This window comes from Hypomesus transpacificus, chromosome 11 (assembly GCF_021917145.1).
Source record: "Hypomesus transpacificus isolate Combined female chromosome 11, fHypTra1, whole genome shotgun sequence".
Classification (NCBI taxonomy): Eukaryota; Metazoa; Chordata; class Actinopteri; order Osmeriformes; family Osmeridae; genus Hypomesus; species Hypomesus transpacificus.
In genome coordinates, this window is record NC_061070.1 from 17,124,686 (window position 1) to 17,140,272 (window position 15,587).

At 50.7% G+C, this 15,587-nt stretch overlaps 1 protein-coding gene across 1 annotated transcript; it reads left to right on the top strand.

The window, feature by feature from the left end:
• Nucleotides 1-1,593: 1,593 nt before the first annotated feature.
• wapla (WAPL cohesin release factor a) lies at nt 1,594-14,128 on the top strand. The gene is made up of 20 exons (XM_047029275.1): nt 1,594-1,908; nt 2,595-3,005; nt 3,282-3,969; nt 4,333-4,652; nt 5,043-5,173; nt 5,390-5,488; nt 5,668-5,835; nt 5,949-6,085; nt 6,361-6,472; nt 6,999-7,235; nt 7,382-7,493; nt 7,680-7,777; nt 7,916-7,992; nt 8,962-9,134; nt 9,382-9,497; nt 9,626-9,889; nt 10,370-10,583; nt 10,718-10,806; nt 10,974-11,069; nt 11,934-14,128. The coding sequence occupies exons 2-20, from the start codon at nt 2,621-2,623 to the stop codon at nt 11,997-11,999; spliced, it is 3,582 nt and encodes a 1,193-aa protein (XP_046885231.1). The 5' UTR covers nt 1,594-1,908; nt 2,595-2,620; the 3' UTR covers nt 12,000-14,128.
• Nucleotides 14,129-15,587: the final 1,459 nt, after the last annotated feature.

Consider the following 15,587-nt stretch of genomic DNA (forward strand, 5'->3'; position numbering starts at 1 on the left):
ATGTGGTGCTGTCTTGCTCACCATTGCTCACTCACTCTCTCTGCCTCTCTCTCTTTCCCTCTCACACACACACACACACACACACACACTGACATGGACTGCTCCCAGATGGACATCGCAATTTTACATTAGCGTGTGGTGTATAAAGCTGAGTCATCACACATACATATGCACAGACAAGGGGAACATAACATGGACTCAGGTCTGTTTCTGATTTGGTTTTTATGGCTTTCAGGGGTTGAGGCTAGCCTGCTGTGCTGCTGGCCCAGGGCGGTCAGCGCTGACCTCACAGTGAGGAGGGTGCTCCAAACACGTGAACCAGGACATGGTTGGTTTCCACAGATGAGTGTGCTGTCACGCCCCTCTCTCACCCTTGTCCAGGGTCTGTTTATCACACTGCAACCAGCCCAGAACCGGAGGGATAAAAAAACAGCTTCATAGCCAGTGTACGGACGTATCACTCAAAAAGGACTGGTGTACATCAAAAGCAAGAATGGGGGTTTATGCTAGGACATAATCACACATGGTCCTACTGACAGGACATGATCACACATGGTCCTACTCACAGGGCATGATCACACATGGTCCTACTCACATGACATGAGGTTAAAAAAACAAAATAACGCTTTTCTTTTAAAGAACACTCCGGTTCTGTGCTGCCATCTCGTGGCCCTTTCCTACCCCACAGCCAGTCTCCCCAGTACGAATGTTATTAAATTATTAACATATCATAAAATATGATTTGGTCTCAGTCACACACAGAGCAAGTCACATGTTCAGACCTCATCTCACTTTGCAAAAACATCATTGTAATTGCCTTCCTAATTGACCCATGGACAGAATAACATCACGCACATGTGAGTCTGTGTGTAGTGTTGGCTTCAGCTGTGAGGACAGGGTGGGCCTCTGAGTGAGGTCAGCTGGTGTGAAGCCAGAATGCCAGGATATGTGCCCAAACCATCAGTAATACAGGAGAGGATAGCATGAGCTCATATCTCTAAGCCATGTCACTGCTGATGTTGCGTTTGAGTGCCAAGCTGTGTCAATAAGTGCAATTGCAGAGTAAGAATGCATGGACAAGCCTGGCTTCAGTTCATGGTAGCTTCATAGTAGACTAGCTTACATTTATTATGCGTGATAGCCAGGAAAATAAAAAAGGCTCCCTATAACAATTGTTATTGATTATGCCACCATGTCATTGATTTGCTTCCATACTTGTTCTCTGCTTTGCTGTACTCTCTTTAATGGTTTTTGGTTCTCCCCCCCCTCTCCTTCTCTCTCCTCTCCTTTCAGTGTGTGTTGTTATGGTCGAGACGTTTAACTTTTACAGTAAACACTTATAGGTGTTTCTGTAGATTGTGGGTAGTACACACACACTACACTGGGGGCAGGATCATTTCTGCAATCCCATTTGTGGACTGTAGCGACCTCTTTCTTTTTGAGCTCTGTTGCAAAATGATTATCAGCCCGTTTAAATGTTCCGTCCAATGAGAAGCACTGATACTGACACAATGGCTTGATCGTTGGCTCGCTACTAAACATTCTCTGCGGTGATTGGGTATTTTCTTCTCGTAGACATGTGACGCTGGGGTTCTTGGCAGCGAAGGAAGAGGGAGGGGACATTTTTAATGGCAGACACAGCCTGCACAAAATGTATAAAGTCTGAAATATGAATTAATTTCAGTCATTCATATAGTAATATTTAAAGCTAATATAATAAGTTTCATTTGCATGTGACAATTGGCACAGTTTTCTTCTGTTAAAGAGTTGAATTTAATTTCGTTCTGCGGAGTTACGCGCTTGTTTTGTGCGGTTGGCTAACTACTAGCAAGCTAGCTTCTGTAGGCTAGTGCTAGTTATAGCCTGGCTATATCTAAAGACGAGGCCCTGCCGGCTGCTGAATAAGTGGTGAGTTTAAGTTTAGCTGATACAATCGATATATCTGTCTTTCCTTTCTAATAAACAAATAATAAGGTATATGCTTGTTTGCTTGATTGCTAGCTAGCTACATGTAAACCTGTTTAACTCTCCAACTAATCCACGGTCGGGACGATGACATTCTAAGAAAGTCAGTGTTTACAGTTAACAACGTCAAAAGGTTCCAGTGACGGTCATGTTCCACTTTCCAGTCCATGAACAGAGTATTTAGGTAGAACATTGTCTTGGGGTATATATAACGTTAACTAGATGGTATAACACAATATATATAGAGGAATTGCTTGCTACACACTCTTGAGTTTCGTTACTGAAAATAGTCGCATCAGGCCTAGCTAAAGCTGTCAAACCCAGTCTGAATTGTCAGTTACTAGCCAACCACATGTCAGAAAATGTGTTGTAGATCATTTACTAGATATCAAACAGTAACATCTTGATGTTGTATGTGTGATATAAGCTAATGTATACTCCAACAAGGTTACGTCTTTAAACCAACTATCCGAGAACGTCACCAACCAGTGTCATTGCTAGTTAACTGCAACCATTCAGAGATTATCTTTAGGCTGTTGTTGCGATTTTAAAGATATTGTGTTTACTCTGAGCCCTCCTCCTCCTCGGTGTGATATCTCATTGTTTGTGCTTTTCAAAAATCCCCACAGAGAATATGTAACGTCCCTCAATCAGCATGACATCTAGATTTGGTAAAACATACAGCCGCAAAGGAGGGGAGGCCAACTCCAAATTTGACGAGGTCTTCTCCAACAAGAAGGCCACCTTGAGCACGAAATGGGGCGAGACGACCTACAAGGCCCAGTTGGGCTCCAAGAGGCCGGCCCTAAAGCCGGAGGTGGTGGAGTTACCCAAGAGACCCAGGATCGAGGACGACGACAGTTCCGAGGACCCGTTTGGCTTCGACAGCGACGAGGAATCCAAGCCTGTCTCCTCCCATGGCGGTCCGCAGACTAAAACGGAGGTGGCGGAGCCAGCGCCGGCAGCGCCAGGCCAGGGGAGCAGTGGGGGCAACACTGCCTCGGCACACGGCAGTAGGGACTCAAATGCCACGTCTACATGTAAGTAACTCTAGTTCAGAATGACGCTTCTCTGGATGTGTTTACAGCCCTCATACTAGCGTTGAAGTCGTCGTGGACAACCAATTTGCTTTATTTTGGATTGAACATCGACGCATTATTGTGATGAGGATTGCAGGAGTATACCTGTTTTATGTTTGAGACTCGAAGGCTTGCCAAATGAACTAATCCACTATTTCAAGTTTTACTATGGCCCTCTGTGAAGTTGATATCCACCCATATCCTGTCTCAGCTAACATTAGTCTGTTTTCTTTATAGTCAAGCCAACGACAGGTGAAGGTGTTGCAAAGAACAGCCAGTCCTGGTACAGGGACACCCATGATGGTAACCAGAGGCCCCACACGGCTCAGTCCACCCTCTTAAAGACCGTGTCCATGGAGAGGTCAGAGGACTGGGACTCAGCGGGGAGACAGATTCCCTCCTCCTCTCCGAGCATGGACCCAAGCGCCCCGGGACCCAGCGTGGACGCACAGGACGGGCTGTCCTCTGAGAGAGGGATGGGTGCGGACCAGACGCCCCCGGCAGAGCCGGTGGAGACCATCGCCCCCTCTCCGTTCCTCCTCCGGCCCTCCAACTGCAAGAAGTACCAGCGGCCCAACCGCTCCAACAAGGGTCCCGACGCCGAGGCCAGCGAAGGCCAGCCGCCAGGCAGTGGGTCGACCACACTGAAGCCCAGCAGCGTGTCCTCGGCCGGCGGCAGCGCCGGCGGTAGCGCCAGCGGCGTGGGGAACGCCAGCGCGGCGACCAAGCCGGCCGGGAGGGGGAGGGGACGGGTACGGGACTTCACGGTGCTCCATCCCTCCTGCCTGTCCGTGTGCAACGTCACCATCCAGGACTCGATGGAGCGCAGCATGGACGAGCTGTCCACCACCGCGCCCCCCGCTGACCTGGGCGAGGCCGGGCAGATGAAGAAGAAGACGGATGCTCCGCCTCTCAAGCCCACACGGTAAACAAACTCAGACTCACTTTACCGGCTCGACGGGTAGAGGATGTAGCGAAGAGGCTGAGGCCTCACTGCTGGGACCTGAGTTTGATTCTAGCCCGGGGCAATTTTCTGCATGTCTTCCCCTCTCCCTCCCCCTGCTTCCTGTCTGTAACTGTCTCTATCAGATAAACAAAGTAGAAATCCCCCCCTCCCCTTAAAATAATAAATACATTAAAAACTTAACATTACAGTTTCATTTGACAGTTAGAATGTTAAAACCATTAGTGACACTTTATCTGAATAAGTGATACATGTCCATCTCATCCGGTTAAGACTTAGAAGCGGTTGGATTATGATAAACAATGTTCCTATCTGATCCGGCAGGTTCCGGCCCACCCAGAGCAAAACCAAAAAGGAGACCAAGCTGGAGTTCTTTGGCTTCGAGGACAAGGAAGGCCAGGATGGCGAGGAGGGGGCCGACCCGGCAACCGGCGGCAGCAGCAGCTACAAGATCAAGTACTTTGGCTTCGACGACCTCAGCGAGAGCGACAGCGACGAGGACGAAGAGAGCTCGCAGGCCGCCGAGAAGCGAAAGGCCAAGAAGGCGGCGGCGGCTGCAGCAGCCGCGGCGGCGGCCATGTCTGCCGACGTCAACAGCCCTGCGCTCAGCGACTCTCAGGACAGCCAGTGCAGCAGCAATGCAGGTGAGACGAACACGGCAGGCTCAAGTTACACCTCATTTCCTGTCACATGTCACTACAGTTACAGCAAAGCAGTCAGGCCAATTAAACTCAGGCTCCCTCCGACAGTCTGCAAAAACATAAACATAACATCAAAGGGATGTGAAGTGTATCAGTGCAGAGCTGAAGCGATCAGTGGCAAGCTTGAGAGTTTCAGGAGCATCTCTCAGAGAGCCGCTACAGGCTAGCATACGGGCTAGCATACGGGCTAGAATACAGACTAGCATACATGCACTGGGACCGTGACATCTTGTCTAACCCGAATGCTCCGTCTGAAAGACTGTGTGGACACGTGGAGATGGTTTAGGGTAGACAGTCTGTGTTCCTGCTCACTCTGCATGCCCTCCCTGTCAGATGTTCTGGAGTTCAGCGACGACTCGAGCCCAGGGGGGTCGGAAGGTCAGAAGGGTTGCCCAGGGAAACAGGGGGACAAGTCCAAGGACTTGGGCAGGAAGATCTTCAGCGGGCCTAAGAAGGTCGGCAAGGTAAAAGAGGTCATGTTCATACCTGATCTCAGGGATGCCTTAGGTCAGCTCAACTTTGTCAGCTTCTGTGAATTAAATGTAATCCGTCCTTTGAGGTTCTCTCAGAATGTTCCTAAAGCTGTTAACTGTTGAATGTCATTGTATAAAATCAGATCATGGGGATCCTCATAAATAACTCCTCACTAACGGTGTGTTGCCTGACCCTGGTCCCTGCAGTCTCCTGCTAAGGCTGTGTACAACGCTCGCCACTGGAACCAGCCTGAGCCTGAGGAGATGCCCCCCCCTCCTGCACTCTCCCGCGCCCACACCGCCCCGGTCAGAACCGCAGAGCACTACCATCACTTCAGCACTCACACAGTAGAAAAGCCATGGATATTGTTATGTCTGATGATGATAATCATGTTTATTATATTGTTATTATATTGTTATCTTTGGTTTGGGTTACTGTCAGCTTGCTTGTGGTTTGACCCTGATGTGTGTGTGTGTGTGTTCAGGCCAGTCTGTCAAGCAGCAGTAAAGACACCAACACCAAGAGCCACAAAGACGACGGCCTGTTCAAGGCTCCTCCCCCTCCGCCCAAGGTCACCAAGTCTGTGACCATCCCCACCCAGCCCTACCAGGACATCGTCACAGCACTCAAATGCAGGAAGGAACACAAGGAGGTGAGCTAGGCCTTCTGGGAAATGTATTTTTCAGCTACGATAGCAAAAATCACCTCCAATGTGTCCCTGATGGGGCCCTGTGGCTGTTGCTGAGGCGTGTTGTGTTCCTGCAGCTGTACACGGTGGTGCAGCATGTCAAGCACTTCAACGATGTGGTGGAGTTTGGAGAGAACCAGGAGTTCACCGACGACTTTGAGTACCTGGAGACAGGCTTGAAGAGCAGCCAGCCTCTCAACACACGATGCCTTAGGTACCAGGCCTGCTCATGCTGCTGCGTCACATGCTGTGTGACCAGGAGAATGTGCATATCACTCGGCAAGCGGAAACCTGCTTGTTAAACCCCTCATTCCAAAATCATGGGCATATTAATATGGAGTCGGTGCTCATTTTGTTTACTTCACTCCCCCTCTCTCTCCTCTCCTCCCCCTCTGCCCTCCTCCCTCCCCCCTCTCTCCTCCCCCTCTCTCTCCTCCCTCCCCCTTCCCTCCTTCTCTCCTCCCCCTCTCTCTTCTCCTGTCCCTGCAGTATAATCAGCCTGGCCACCAGGTGTGCCATGCCCAGCTTCCGGATGCATCTGCGGGCCAGAGGGAAGGTGGCTCAGGTCTTCAAGATGCTCAGCGACTCCCCTCAGCACCCTGTAAGAGCCTCTCCCCCCCCCCCCCCCCCCCCCCCCCCCCCCCCCCCCCCCCCCCCCCCCCCGGCTGCTGGTCAGAGCAGGTCCAGCCTGAGCGCCAGGCTCAGAAGGCAGTTCTCTCTGCTCTCTCTCTCTGCTCTCTCTCTGCTCTCTCTCTCTGCTCTCTCTCTGCTCTCTCTCTGCTCTCTCTCTGCTCTATCTCTGCTCTCTCTTTGCGCTCTCTCTCTGCTCTCTCTGCTCTCTCTCTCTCTCTCTGCTCTCTCTCTGCTCTGTCTCTGTGCTGTCTCTCTGCTCTCTCTTTCTGCTCTTTCTCTGCTCTCTCTCTGCTCTCTCTCTGCCCTCGCTCTGCGCTCGCTCTGCTGTCTCTGCTCTCGCTTTGGACGCTGGGTTCAGGAATCATGTGCTACCTGGCTAAAGACTTTGGCCACTGTTGTATTTCTACACTAGTTACTTTGAAAAGCCGTTACTTATCTTCTATTTCTCTTCTCCTTCCCTATTCTCTGCTCCCCTCCTCTTCTCTCTGACCCAGAACCTGGCCCTGTGCACGGCCTCCCTCATGTACATCCTGAGCCGGGACCGTCTGAACATGGACCTGGACCGGGCCAGCCTGGAGCTCATGCTGCGCCTGCTGGAGCAGGAACAAGAGCAGGACCTGGCGGCCCATCACGACCAGCTCACCCCCAAGGAGGTGGCCAAGGTCAAGGAGAAGATCCGCAAGCTGTGTGAGACGGTCCACAACAAGCACCTCGACCTGGAGAACATCACGGTGAGGGGAGGGGGGGGGGAGTGAAAGAGGGAGAGACAAGGTTGGGGGGGGGGTGCTCACGATGTTTGATTGATTTGACAGGATTTGAAATTTGGGCAGTGAGAAATGTCAATCTGATTGGTGTTGTTGTGTTTTGCTGTGAGCAGTCGGGTCACCTGGCTATGGAGACCCTGCTGTCACTGACGTCCAAACGAGCTGGAGACTGGTTCAAAGAGGAGCTGCGTCTGCTGGGAGGCCTGGACCACATCGTAGACAAAGGTGTGTGTGTGTGTGTGCGCTCGTGTGTGTGCTCGTGTGTGTGTGCGCTCGTGTGTGTGTATGCCTGCATATGCCCTATACTCCGGGCCCACGTTTCATTCAGGTTCATTTGTTAGCTTGTAGTCATTGACCTTCACTTTGTCCGTCACAGTTCATTACCTGTGTGTGTGTGTGTGTCATCCACAGTGAAAGAATGCGTGCAGAACTTGAGCCAGGAGGAAGATAAGGAGAATCTGGTGGCGTCTTTATGGGGCGCTGAGAGGTGCCTGAGAGTGCTGGAGAGTGTGAGTACCAAACGTTAGTTCAGAGGGGAACGGTGGGCAATTTCTTGGGAAAACAGACAGTTTAAGGTAAAAAGGTTTTCCCTTAATGTCCTAAATCTCTTTTCTTCTCCTCCATCTTCCGTCCTCCCCCTCCCCCAGGTGACGGTGCAGAACCCAGAGAACCAGAGCTACCTGATCGCCTACAAGGACTCCCAGCTCATCATGTCCTCTACCAGGTGAGACTGAGCAGGACTCCCTCCACCACGCTCCCCAGTACGCTGGAGAAGGTGTCAGTCATCAGAGGAGATGCAGAAGTAGGCTTGTGTGCTGCTGCTGGTGACTTCCATCTGAACTAAGGGCATTCTCCTTCCAGCTGCTTCCCAGCGAAGGCCTTCATCTTGCTGCTGCTCATGTCCTGTCGACCCTTAGAGCCCGCCAAAGCCCCCATGGAGATACTGTTGTCTAAATCTCCCTTTGTCTGTCTGTCCTTTTGTTTCTCTTCACCTTTGCATCTACTCTTTTCCTCTCTGCCTCCACCTCCCTCTCTTCCTCCCTCTCTGCCTCCACCTCCCTCTCTTCCTCCCTCTCTGCCTCCACCTCCCTCTCTTCCTCCACGTCCCCCTCTTCCTCCCTCTCTGCCTCCACCTCCCTCTCTGCCTCTTCCTCCCTCTCTACCTCCCTCTCTGCCTCTTCCTCCCTCTCTACCTCCACGTCCCCCTCTTCCTCCCTCTCTGCCTCCACCTCCCTCTCTTCCTCCCTCTCTGCCTCTTCCTCCCTCTCTACCTCCACGTCCCCCTCTTCCTCCCTCTCTGCCTCCACCTCCCTCTCTGCCTCCCTCTCTGCCTGCACCTCCCTCTCTTCCTCCCTCTCTGCCTCCACGTCCCTCTCTTCCTCCCTCTCTGCCTCCACGTCCCTCTCTTCCTCCCTCTCTGCCTCCACGTCCCTCTCTTCCTCCCTCTCTGCCTCCACGTCCCTCTCTTCCTCCCTCTCTGCCTCCACGTCCCTCTCTTCCTCCCTCTCTGCCTCCACCTCCCTCTCTTTCTCCCTCTCTGCCTCCACCTCCCTCTCTCCCTCCCTCTCTGCCTCCACGTCCCTCTCTTCCTCCCTCTCTGCCTCCACCTCCCTCTCTTCCTCCCTCTCTGCCTGCACCTCCCTCTCTTCCTCCCTCTCTGCCTCCACCTCTCTCTCTGCCTCCGCCCCCCCAGAGGCCTGCAGTACTGCGAGGAGATGATCCAGCGCTACAGCCGGGAGGTGAACGTGTCTCTGAGCTCTTCGGGCACAGCTCTGCCCCACTGCAGCTTCAGCAACGTGGGCAAGGCTGTGGAGGACTGCATGAGGGCTGTGATCGGAGTGCTACTCAACCTCACCCATGACAACGGTACGCTGACTGGGAGGGTGTGGTGGTGATGGGGAGGGGGAGGGATGGGGCTGTGGAGGTGACAGAGAGGGGGAGGGATGGGGCTGTAGTGGTGACAGAGAGGGGGAGGGATGAGGCTGTAGTGGTGACAGAGAGGGGGGGGGGGGGCTGTAGTTGTGACGGGGAGGGATCAGGCTGTAGTGGTGACAGAGAGGGGGAGGGATGGGGCTGTGATGGAGGTGGAGTGACGGGGCTGTGTGTGTTTCAGAGTGGGGCAGCACCAAGACAGGAGAACAGGACCAGCTCATTCCTACAGCCCTCAACTGCGTCCTCAGAGTCCCCCGCTACCTGCCGCAAGAGCAGCGCTTCGATATCCGAGTCCTGGTGAGAGCTGTGTCTGTGTGTGTGTGTGTGTGAGGGGAGATGAAGAAGCACCCCTTGGCTTTTTAGTTGCTTTGGCTTTTTCCCTTTTCTTATCTCTCTCTCCCTTCCTCTTCCTGGGTGCGCTGCAGGGCCTGGGGCTGCTGATTAACCTGGTGGAGTACAGCGCCAGGAACCGCCACAGTCTGGTGGACATGGACTTCACAGCCCCCAGCTACCCAGAGGACAGCCTGCCCCAGGCACAGGAAGAGAGAGAGCAGCCCCAGGCCTCTCAGGCCCAGGCCTCCCAGGCCCAGGCCTCGCAGCCTGGCGCAGCCCCCAGCGAGCCCACCGCCCCGGGGCCTGAGGAGCAGGTCAAGCCTCCTGGTTCTGGAGCTTTGGCAGCTCTCGTGCAGGTGTGTGGCTGTTCTGTGTAGATTACACGTTTGGCAATTTCCTAGTCTGTTGTATAAAAGTAGGGGCAGCACACACAAACTAACGAGGAAAAAATATGACCTGTATTTTGATGGTCATTTGTTTATTTGGAGTGTCACTTATTTTATCCAGCACCAAATGCAAATTAGTATTCTTGAACAACTGAAATCTCCTCTGATGTACCATCACCATCCACCTGTATAAAATCTGACAGTTCCGATCTTTCTTCCTCATGTACCGTTTAATTTTCACGGGTTCAAGCTCACAACAATAGGTAAAGACTTGGGATGCTAATTTTGAGAGGAAATAATTTGACCGATAACCGTTGCTCGTTAATGACCGTGACCCTGACTGCATGGCTGTTTCCTCTCCCCGTGACCCTTGACCCTGACTGCATGGCTGTTTCCTCTCCCCGTGACCCTTGACCCTGACTGCATGGCTTTTTCCTCTCCCATCCAAAGTTCTTCCTGGAGCGCGAGCGAGCAGCCATACAGGCCGAGGCGCAGACTGATGACCTCATCAGCGAGGCGCCCAAGCCGCAGCACGACCAGAGCGGCCAATGGCAGGAGACCTCGGGGGAGATCCAGTGGGTCGCCGCGGAGACCAACGACAGCGAGAACGACAAGGAGAAGGAGAAGAAAGAGGAGGAGGAGGAGGAGCTGGACCTCAACAAAGGTAAAGATTCAGAGATCTTCTCCCTCCGGGTCAGTCTGGCTCCTAGTTTAAAGTGCTGATCTAATGTCATCCAGGGGTTTGGTCTGGCGTGAATGCAGAGTTGTTGATGGTTTCTTTCTGTGTGTGTGGTGCAGCTCTGCAGCATGCTGGGAAACACATGGAGGACAGCATTGTAGCCTCGTACACCGCCCTGCTGCTGGGCTGTCTCTGTCAGGGCAGTCAGGTACACACACACACCAGCACACACACACCAGCACACAAACACACACACCAGCACACACACACACACCAGCACATACACACACCACCACAAACACACACCAGCACACACACACACACACGTGAACCCAGGACCTGTGTATTGATGTGTGTGTGTGTGGTTTTCCTCAGGTCAACGTGACTACTGTGAGGGAGACTCTGCCCCAGGGAGACTTCTCCATCATGACTGAGATGCTGAAGAAGTTCCTGAACTTTATGAACCTCACGGTCAGTGGGATACAACACCACTGCAGCTCATCACAGCTGCTCACACTGCTGTCATCTCTACACACACACACACACACACACACACACACACACTGCTGTCATCTCTACACACACACACACACACACACTGCTGTCATCTCTACACACACACACACACACACACACACTGCTGTCATCTCTACACACACACACACACACACACACTGCTGTCATCTCTACACACACACACACACACACTGCTGTCATCTCTACACACACACACACACACACACACACACACTGCTGTCATCTCTACACACACACACACTGCTGTCATCTCTACACAGGGATCTGAAACACACACACACACACACTGCTGTCATCTCTACACAGGGATCTTACACACACACACACACACGCACACTGCTGTCATCTCGACACAGGGATCTGAAACACACACACGCGTTTTGTTTCACTCTTTGGGGGACTCAGAATTCGGGTCCCGTAAAAACATCCAGTTTTTCCAACCCTAATCTTGATGCAAAAAAACCTAACCTGTAAAACAAGTCCACCTCCACACACTCACACACTCACACCCTCACACCCTCACACCCTTACACACTCACACACTGACACTCACACAGATATTTACATTTAGTCATTTAGCAGATGCTCTTATCCAGAGCGACTTACAGTTAATACAGGTACATTACCCCGAGGCAAGTAGGGTGAAGTGCCTTGCCCAAGGACTCAACTTCATTGGCACAAGTGGGAATTGAACCGGTAACCTTCTGATTACGAGCCCAAATCCCGTAACCGCTTAGCCACCTGACTCCCTATAAATTGCACAACAGTGTGTTAACTTGATGTTGTCTCCCCCCACAGTGTGCCATGGGCAGCACAGGGCAGAAGTCCATCTCCCGGGTCATAGACTACCTCGAGCACTGCTAGCACACGGGTCCCACATCCCCTCAGTGCCGGCAACAAGATCTCTGCAACACCGCCTGGAGCCACCAGGGGGCGCCTGGACCCATGCTCTCTCCCTCTTTCTCTCTCTCCACTGCAACCTGCTGACGTTCTCTCTCTCTCTCTGAGGGGATAAAACCATCAGCGCCTCTCCGAATCAAAGTCGGTCAACATACTTTGGGCATTTGGAAATCCTAAAACACGGGAAGGTTGAAGGATCTTCCTCAGGTAGATCCTTCAAGTCCTGCTGGTCTGGAGAGGAGGTAGAGAGGAAGAGGAAGAGGAGGAGGAGGAAAAACAGCTAGACTGTTCAGCCTGCTGACCTGTCATGTATAACAAAGCTTTTGAACTGAATCATTTGAACATTTCCTTCCCTGTGTGAGAGGAGTGTGTTTGACGCAGCCTACAGTGAAATCATGCGGTGCATTAGCATGGAGGGGCTGGAGGAGGACTGTGTGGGACATGTTTCATCACATCAGGCTGTTTTTCCACGTCTGCCCTCGAATCACATTTGAGGAGGGAACAGGAAGTCATGGTTCTGGCTTCATCTCCGTTTGTGCCCTTTATCTGTGGACGGTCCCGTGGATACACCTGCCTGGTTCACATCTGCCTGCTTCCCAAATCAGGTGGATCTTTTTGCTTTTCCTCAAAGGCATGTTGTTAATGCTGCATTCTCCAACAAATCAGCAGGTCTGGGTGGAAACCTCTCGCTCCTCTTCTCAGATGATGGCTCTAGTGACGGCTGTTAGGAATGTGTTCAAAGCCTCTACCCTTCCCAGACCTCCACCGCTCCTCTGGAAACGTTATAATCCCTTTTTCCTCGATCTCATGGTCTACATGTAATAATGCATTCACAATATTGGTAGGGTTGATCTATTATGAATTAGTTTTGTGTTTTTATTCTTCTGTTTGGTAGTTCCAATTGCGGGTTCATGTATTTATTTGACAGTTTCTGAAGTGTAGAGCTGTTTGGACTGAGACAATGTGAAACGCTCCCCCTGTATGAAGACCCCTCTGTGTGGATCTGGTTTTGGCATGACTCGTTGCTTGAAGTGGTTAGAAAATCCCCTGTCGCTATAGAAAGAGGGTGACTGTATATTGAAGTGATTGAAACCCTTGTGTAACTGGTTGAGGTTTGTCATCAAACTGGCTAAATGTTCAAGCCTGAAAAGCAGATGAATCTTGGTTGATGTACTCTGGCAGAATGGCCTGGTCACCCTGCCATTCAAACACATTTCTTTCCAGCATGATAAGTGCCGGGCCAATCACAATCATTTATCTGATATGGGGGCAGGTTTGACAACGAAGCACGCAACAACAGTACAGAAGTGTGCTGTGAGGCATTTCTTTTAAAACAACCAAGATGACGTTCTGTTACTCTGATTGGATAGAATTGGATGAATTCAACCAATCGCGTCCAGAGGCCTTTTGATTTGCGCCCGTTGATGAAATCGAAAATGACCCGAGAGGTTCCAGACTTGCGCGTATTTGCTGATTGGTGTGGCGATGTCAGGCTATAAATCTTTGTAGAAAATTTGAAAAATATTTGTTTGTTTTGTTAATTGAATCTTAAGTCTGTTTTGGTAAGTGGGCATTTGATGCGAATGCATTTGGATGATGCAACTGATAGCTGTAGGACTAACCACTTTTAGCAGTTCTGTCTGCGCTTTAAGTTTGTCTCTGTTGAACACAAACATAAGCTTTCATTAATCACAGTGGTCAATCTGAGCTAGAACGTAAAGTCAGGTCCTAATGAGATACTATTTGAATGACAGCCATACTTAGAGCAAATTTTTTCATTTCATCTGTATTTTTTATGCTGCAGTGAATGTTCCTGTTGAAAATTGGTTTGCAAAAAGCTTGTCCTGAATGGAATTTTAGAATGTAAATACAACTGTACATAGTGGTTAATGGACGTTAGAATGCTAGACTACTTTTATGAAGCTGATATTTTAATTTTATACAATATTTCTGAGTTGTGTCATTTGAAGTAAAACAAAAAGATATAAAAAGACAACAGCAGGAAAAAAGTTTGTACCTGTTTCCAGGACATTGTCTTTGCTTAACATGTAAATAATTGTAACTCAAATAAAAAGTTGCTACTTTCAGTACAATCCTGTGTTTGTGTGTGTGTTGCATGAGCTGAATATATTTAGTTTCGTATTACCATACATAAGTTTTTGTCCATTTAATCTATTCTAGAGAAAACTAACAGTTTCTCAGCAAACTACAACATTGTTTTTCCTGTTTTGCTATTCATACTAAAAACATCAATATGAGAATATCTGTGGCAGTTTATGCAATGTTCTCTCTCCATATTGTCTTATCCCCAGGAGCCTTCTATAAATCATCTTTTAATATTCTACCCTCAGCCTGCTTCCTGCTCATTGGCAGGCCCAGCCTGTTGCCTGGCAAAGTGTGCGTCAGGTTCTCAACAGACGTGGTTGTGTGTTCTCCCAGAGAGACGACATCCTGAAGTGGCGTCAGTCTCGTGTTGACAGACAGGTGTTTAATGGAAACAAAGGATGCCTTAAGGTGCTGCAACCTAACACTCATAAACCTACATAATCCTAGAGAGAGCTTTGGGGTAGGGGGAGAGGGGGGGATATTTGAATATCTGGCAACCCCGATCTTCCACGGCAGGGGCAGAGCACAGAGACACAAGATAAACATGCTGCATGAAAGGCGGGGGGGAACAGAAAAGTGGAATGGAAGCAGGGTTAGGTCTGTGGGGTTTATACAGAGAGATGCATTATACAGGCACGACGGGTTCATTTTATATGGAAAGCAAGACATCAGTCAATATCACTGGGTGTGGATACTCTCTTGGTTGGTGTGTGTGGGGGTGGGTTCTCAAATTAATTGAATCGTGTTCATTCCCCTTCGGAGTACCTGTTGAGACATGGTGGAAGAGAGAGGGAAGAGAGAGGGAAGAGAGCAAAGGAATGAAATGTCCTTCTTCCCCACCTGTCAGTCAGCTGGGTTCGAGGGGAGGTGTCTTGCTCTTTATGTCCATCTCACTCACTCTAACTGGGGTTGGGTTTCTACATCTTACCATGTACATCTGCCCAATCCTGCTTGTTCCTCTCCGCTCTACTCTCCCTCCTCCTACGCTGGCTGTGAATCTGTCTGTCCATCTGTCGGTCCGCCTCTCCCTCTAACTGTCTGTGTACCTGCCTGCCTGCCTGCCTGCCTGCCTGCCTGCCTGTCTGTCTGTCTGTCTGTCTGTCTGTCTGTCTGTCTGTCTGTCTGTCTCTCTGCCTTCCTGTCTGCCTGCCTGCCTGCCTGTCTGGCTGGCTCTCTGTCTGCCTGTGCTTATCACCCTTTTTCATTATTCTAAGCGCGGCAGTACTGCCAAATCTTTTTGTGCATTGTTTGTTTCCAAAGGGTTCGGGGCTGCATATCACCATTCCATTCAACCACCGGGGGAGGTGATAAACACACTGTTGAGACACTCTATACTTCAATGTGGTGTCCTGGGAGGTGCACCAAGACCCTCGTAGCACAGTGCCATGGTACAGTGGTCATGTCAGGCCCATGGATGCTTCCCATGTGCACATCCAAACACCCACC

Excerpts from the sequence above, each read along its gene's own strand:
- wapla (XM_047029275.1), top strand. The coding sequence starts at position 2,621 with ATGACATCTAGATTTGGTAAAACATACAGCCGCAAAGGAGGGGAGGCC. Across the intron at positions 7,494-7,679 it reads GGACCACATCGTAGACAAAG|TGAAAGAATGCGTGCAGAAC; the intron begins GTGTGTGTGTGT and ends TGTCATCCACAG. Across the intron at positions 10,584-10,717 it reads GGAGCTGGACCTCAACAAAG|CTCTGCAGCATGCTGGGAAA; the intron begins GTAAAGATTCAG and ends TGTGTGGTGCAG.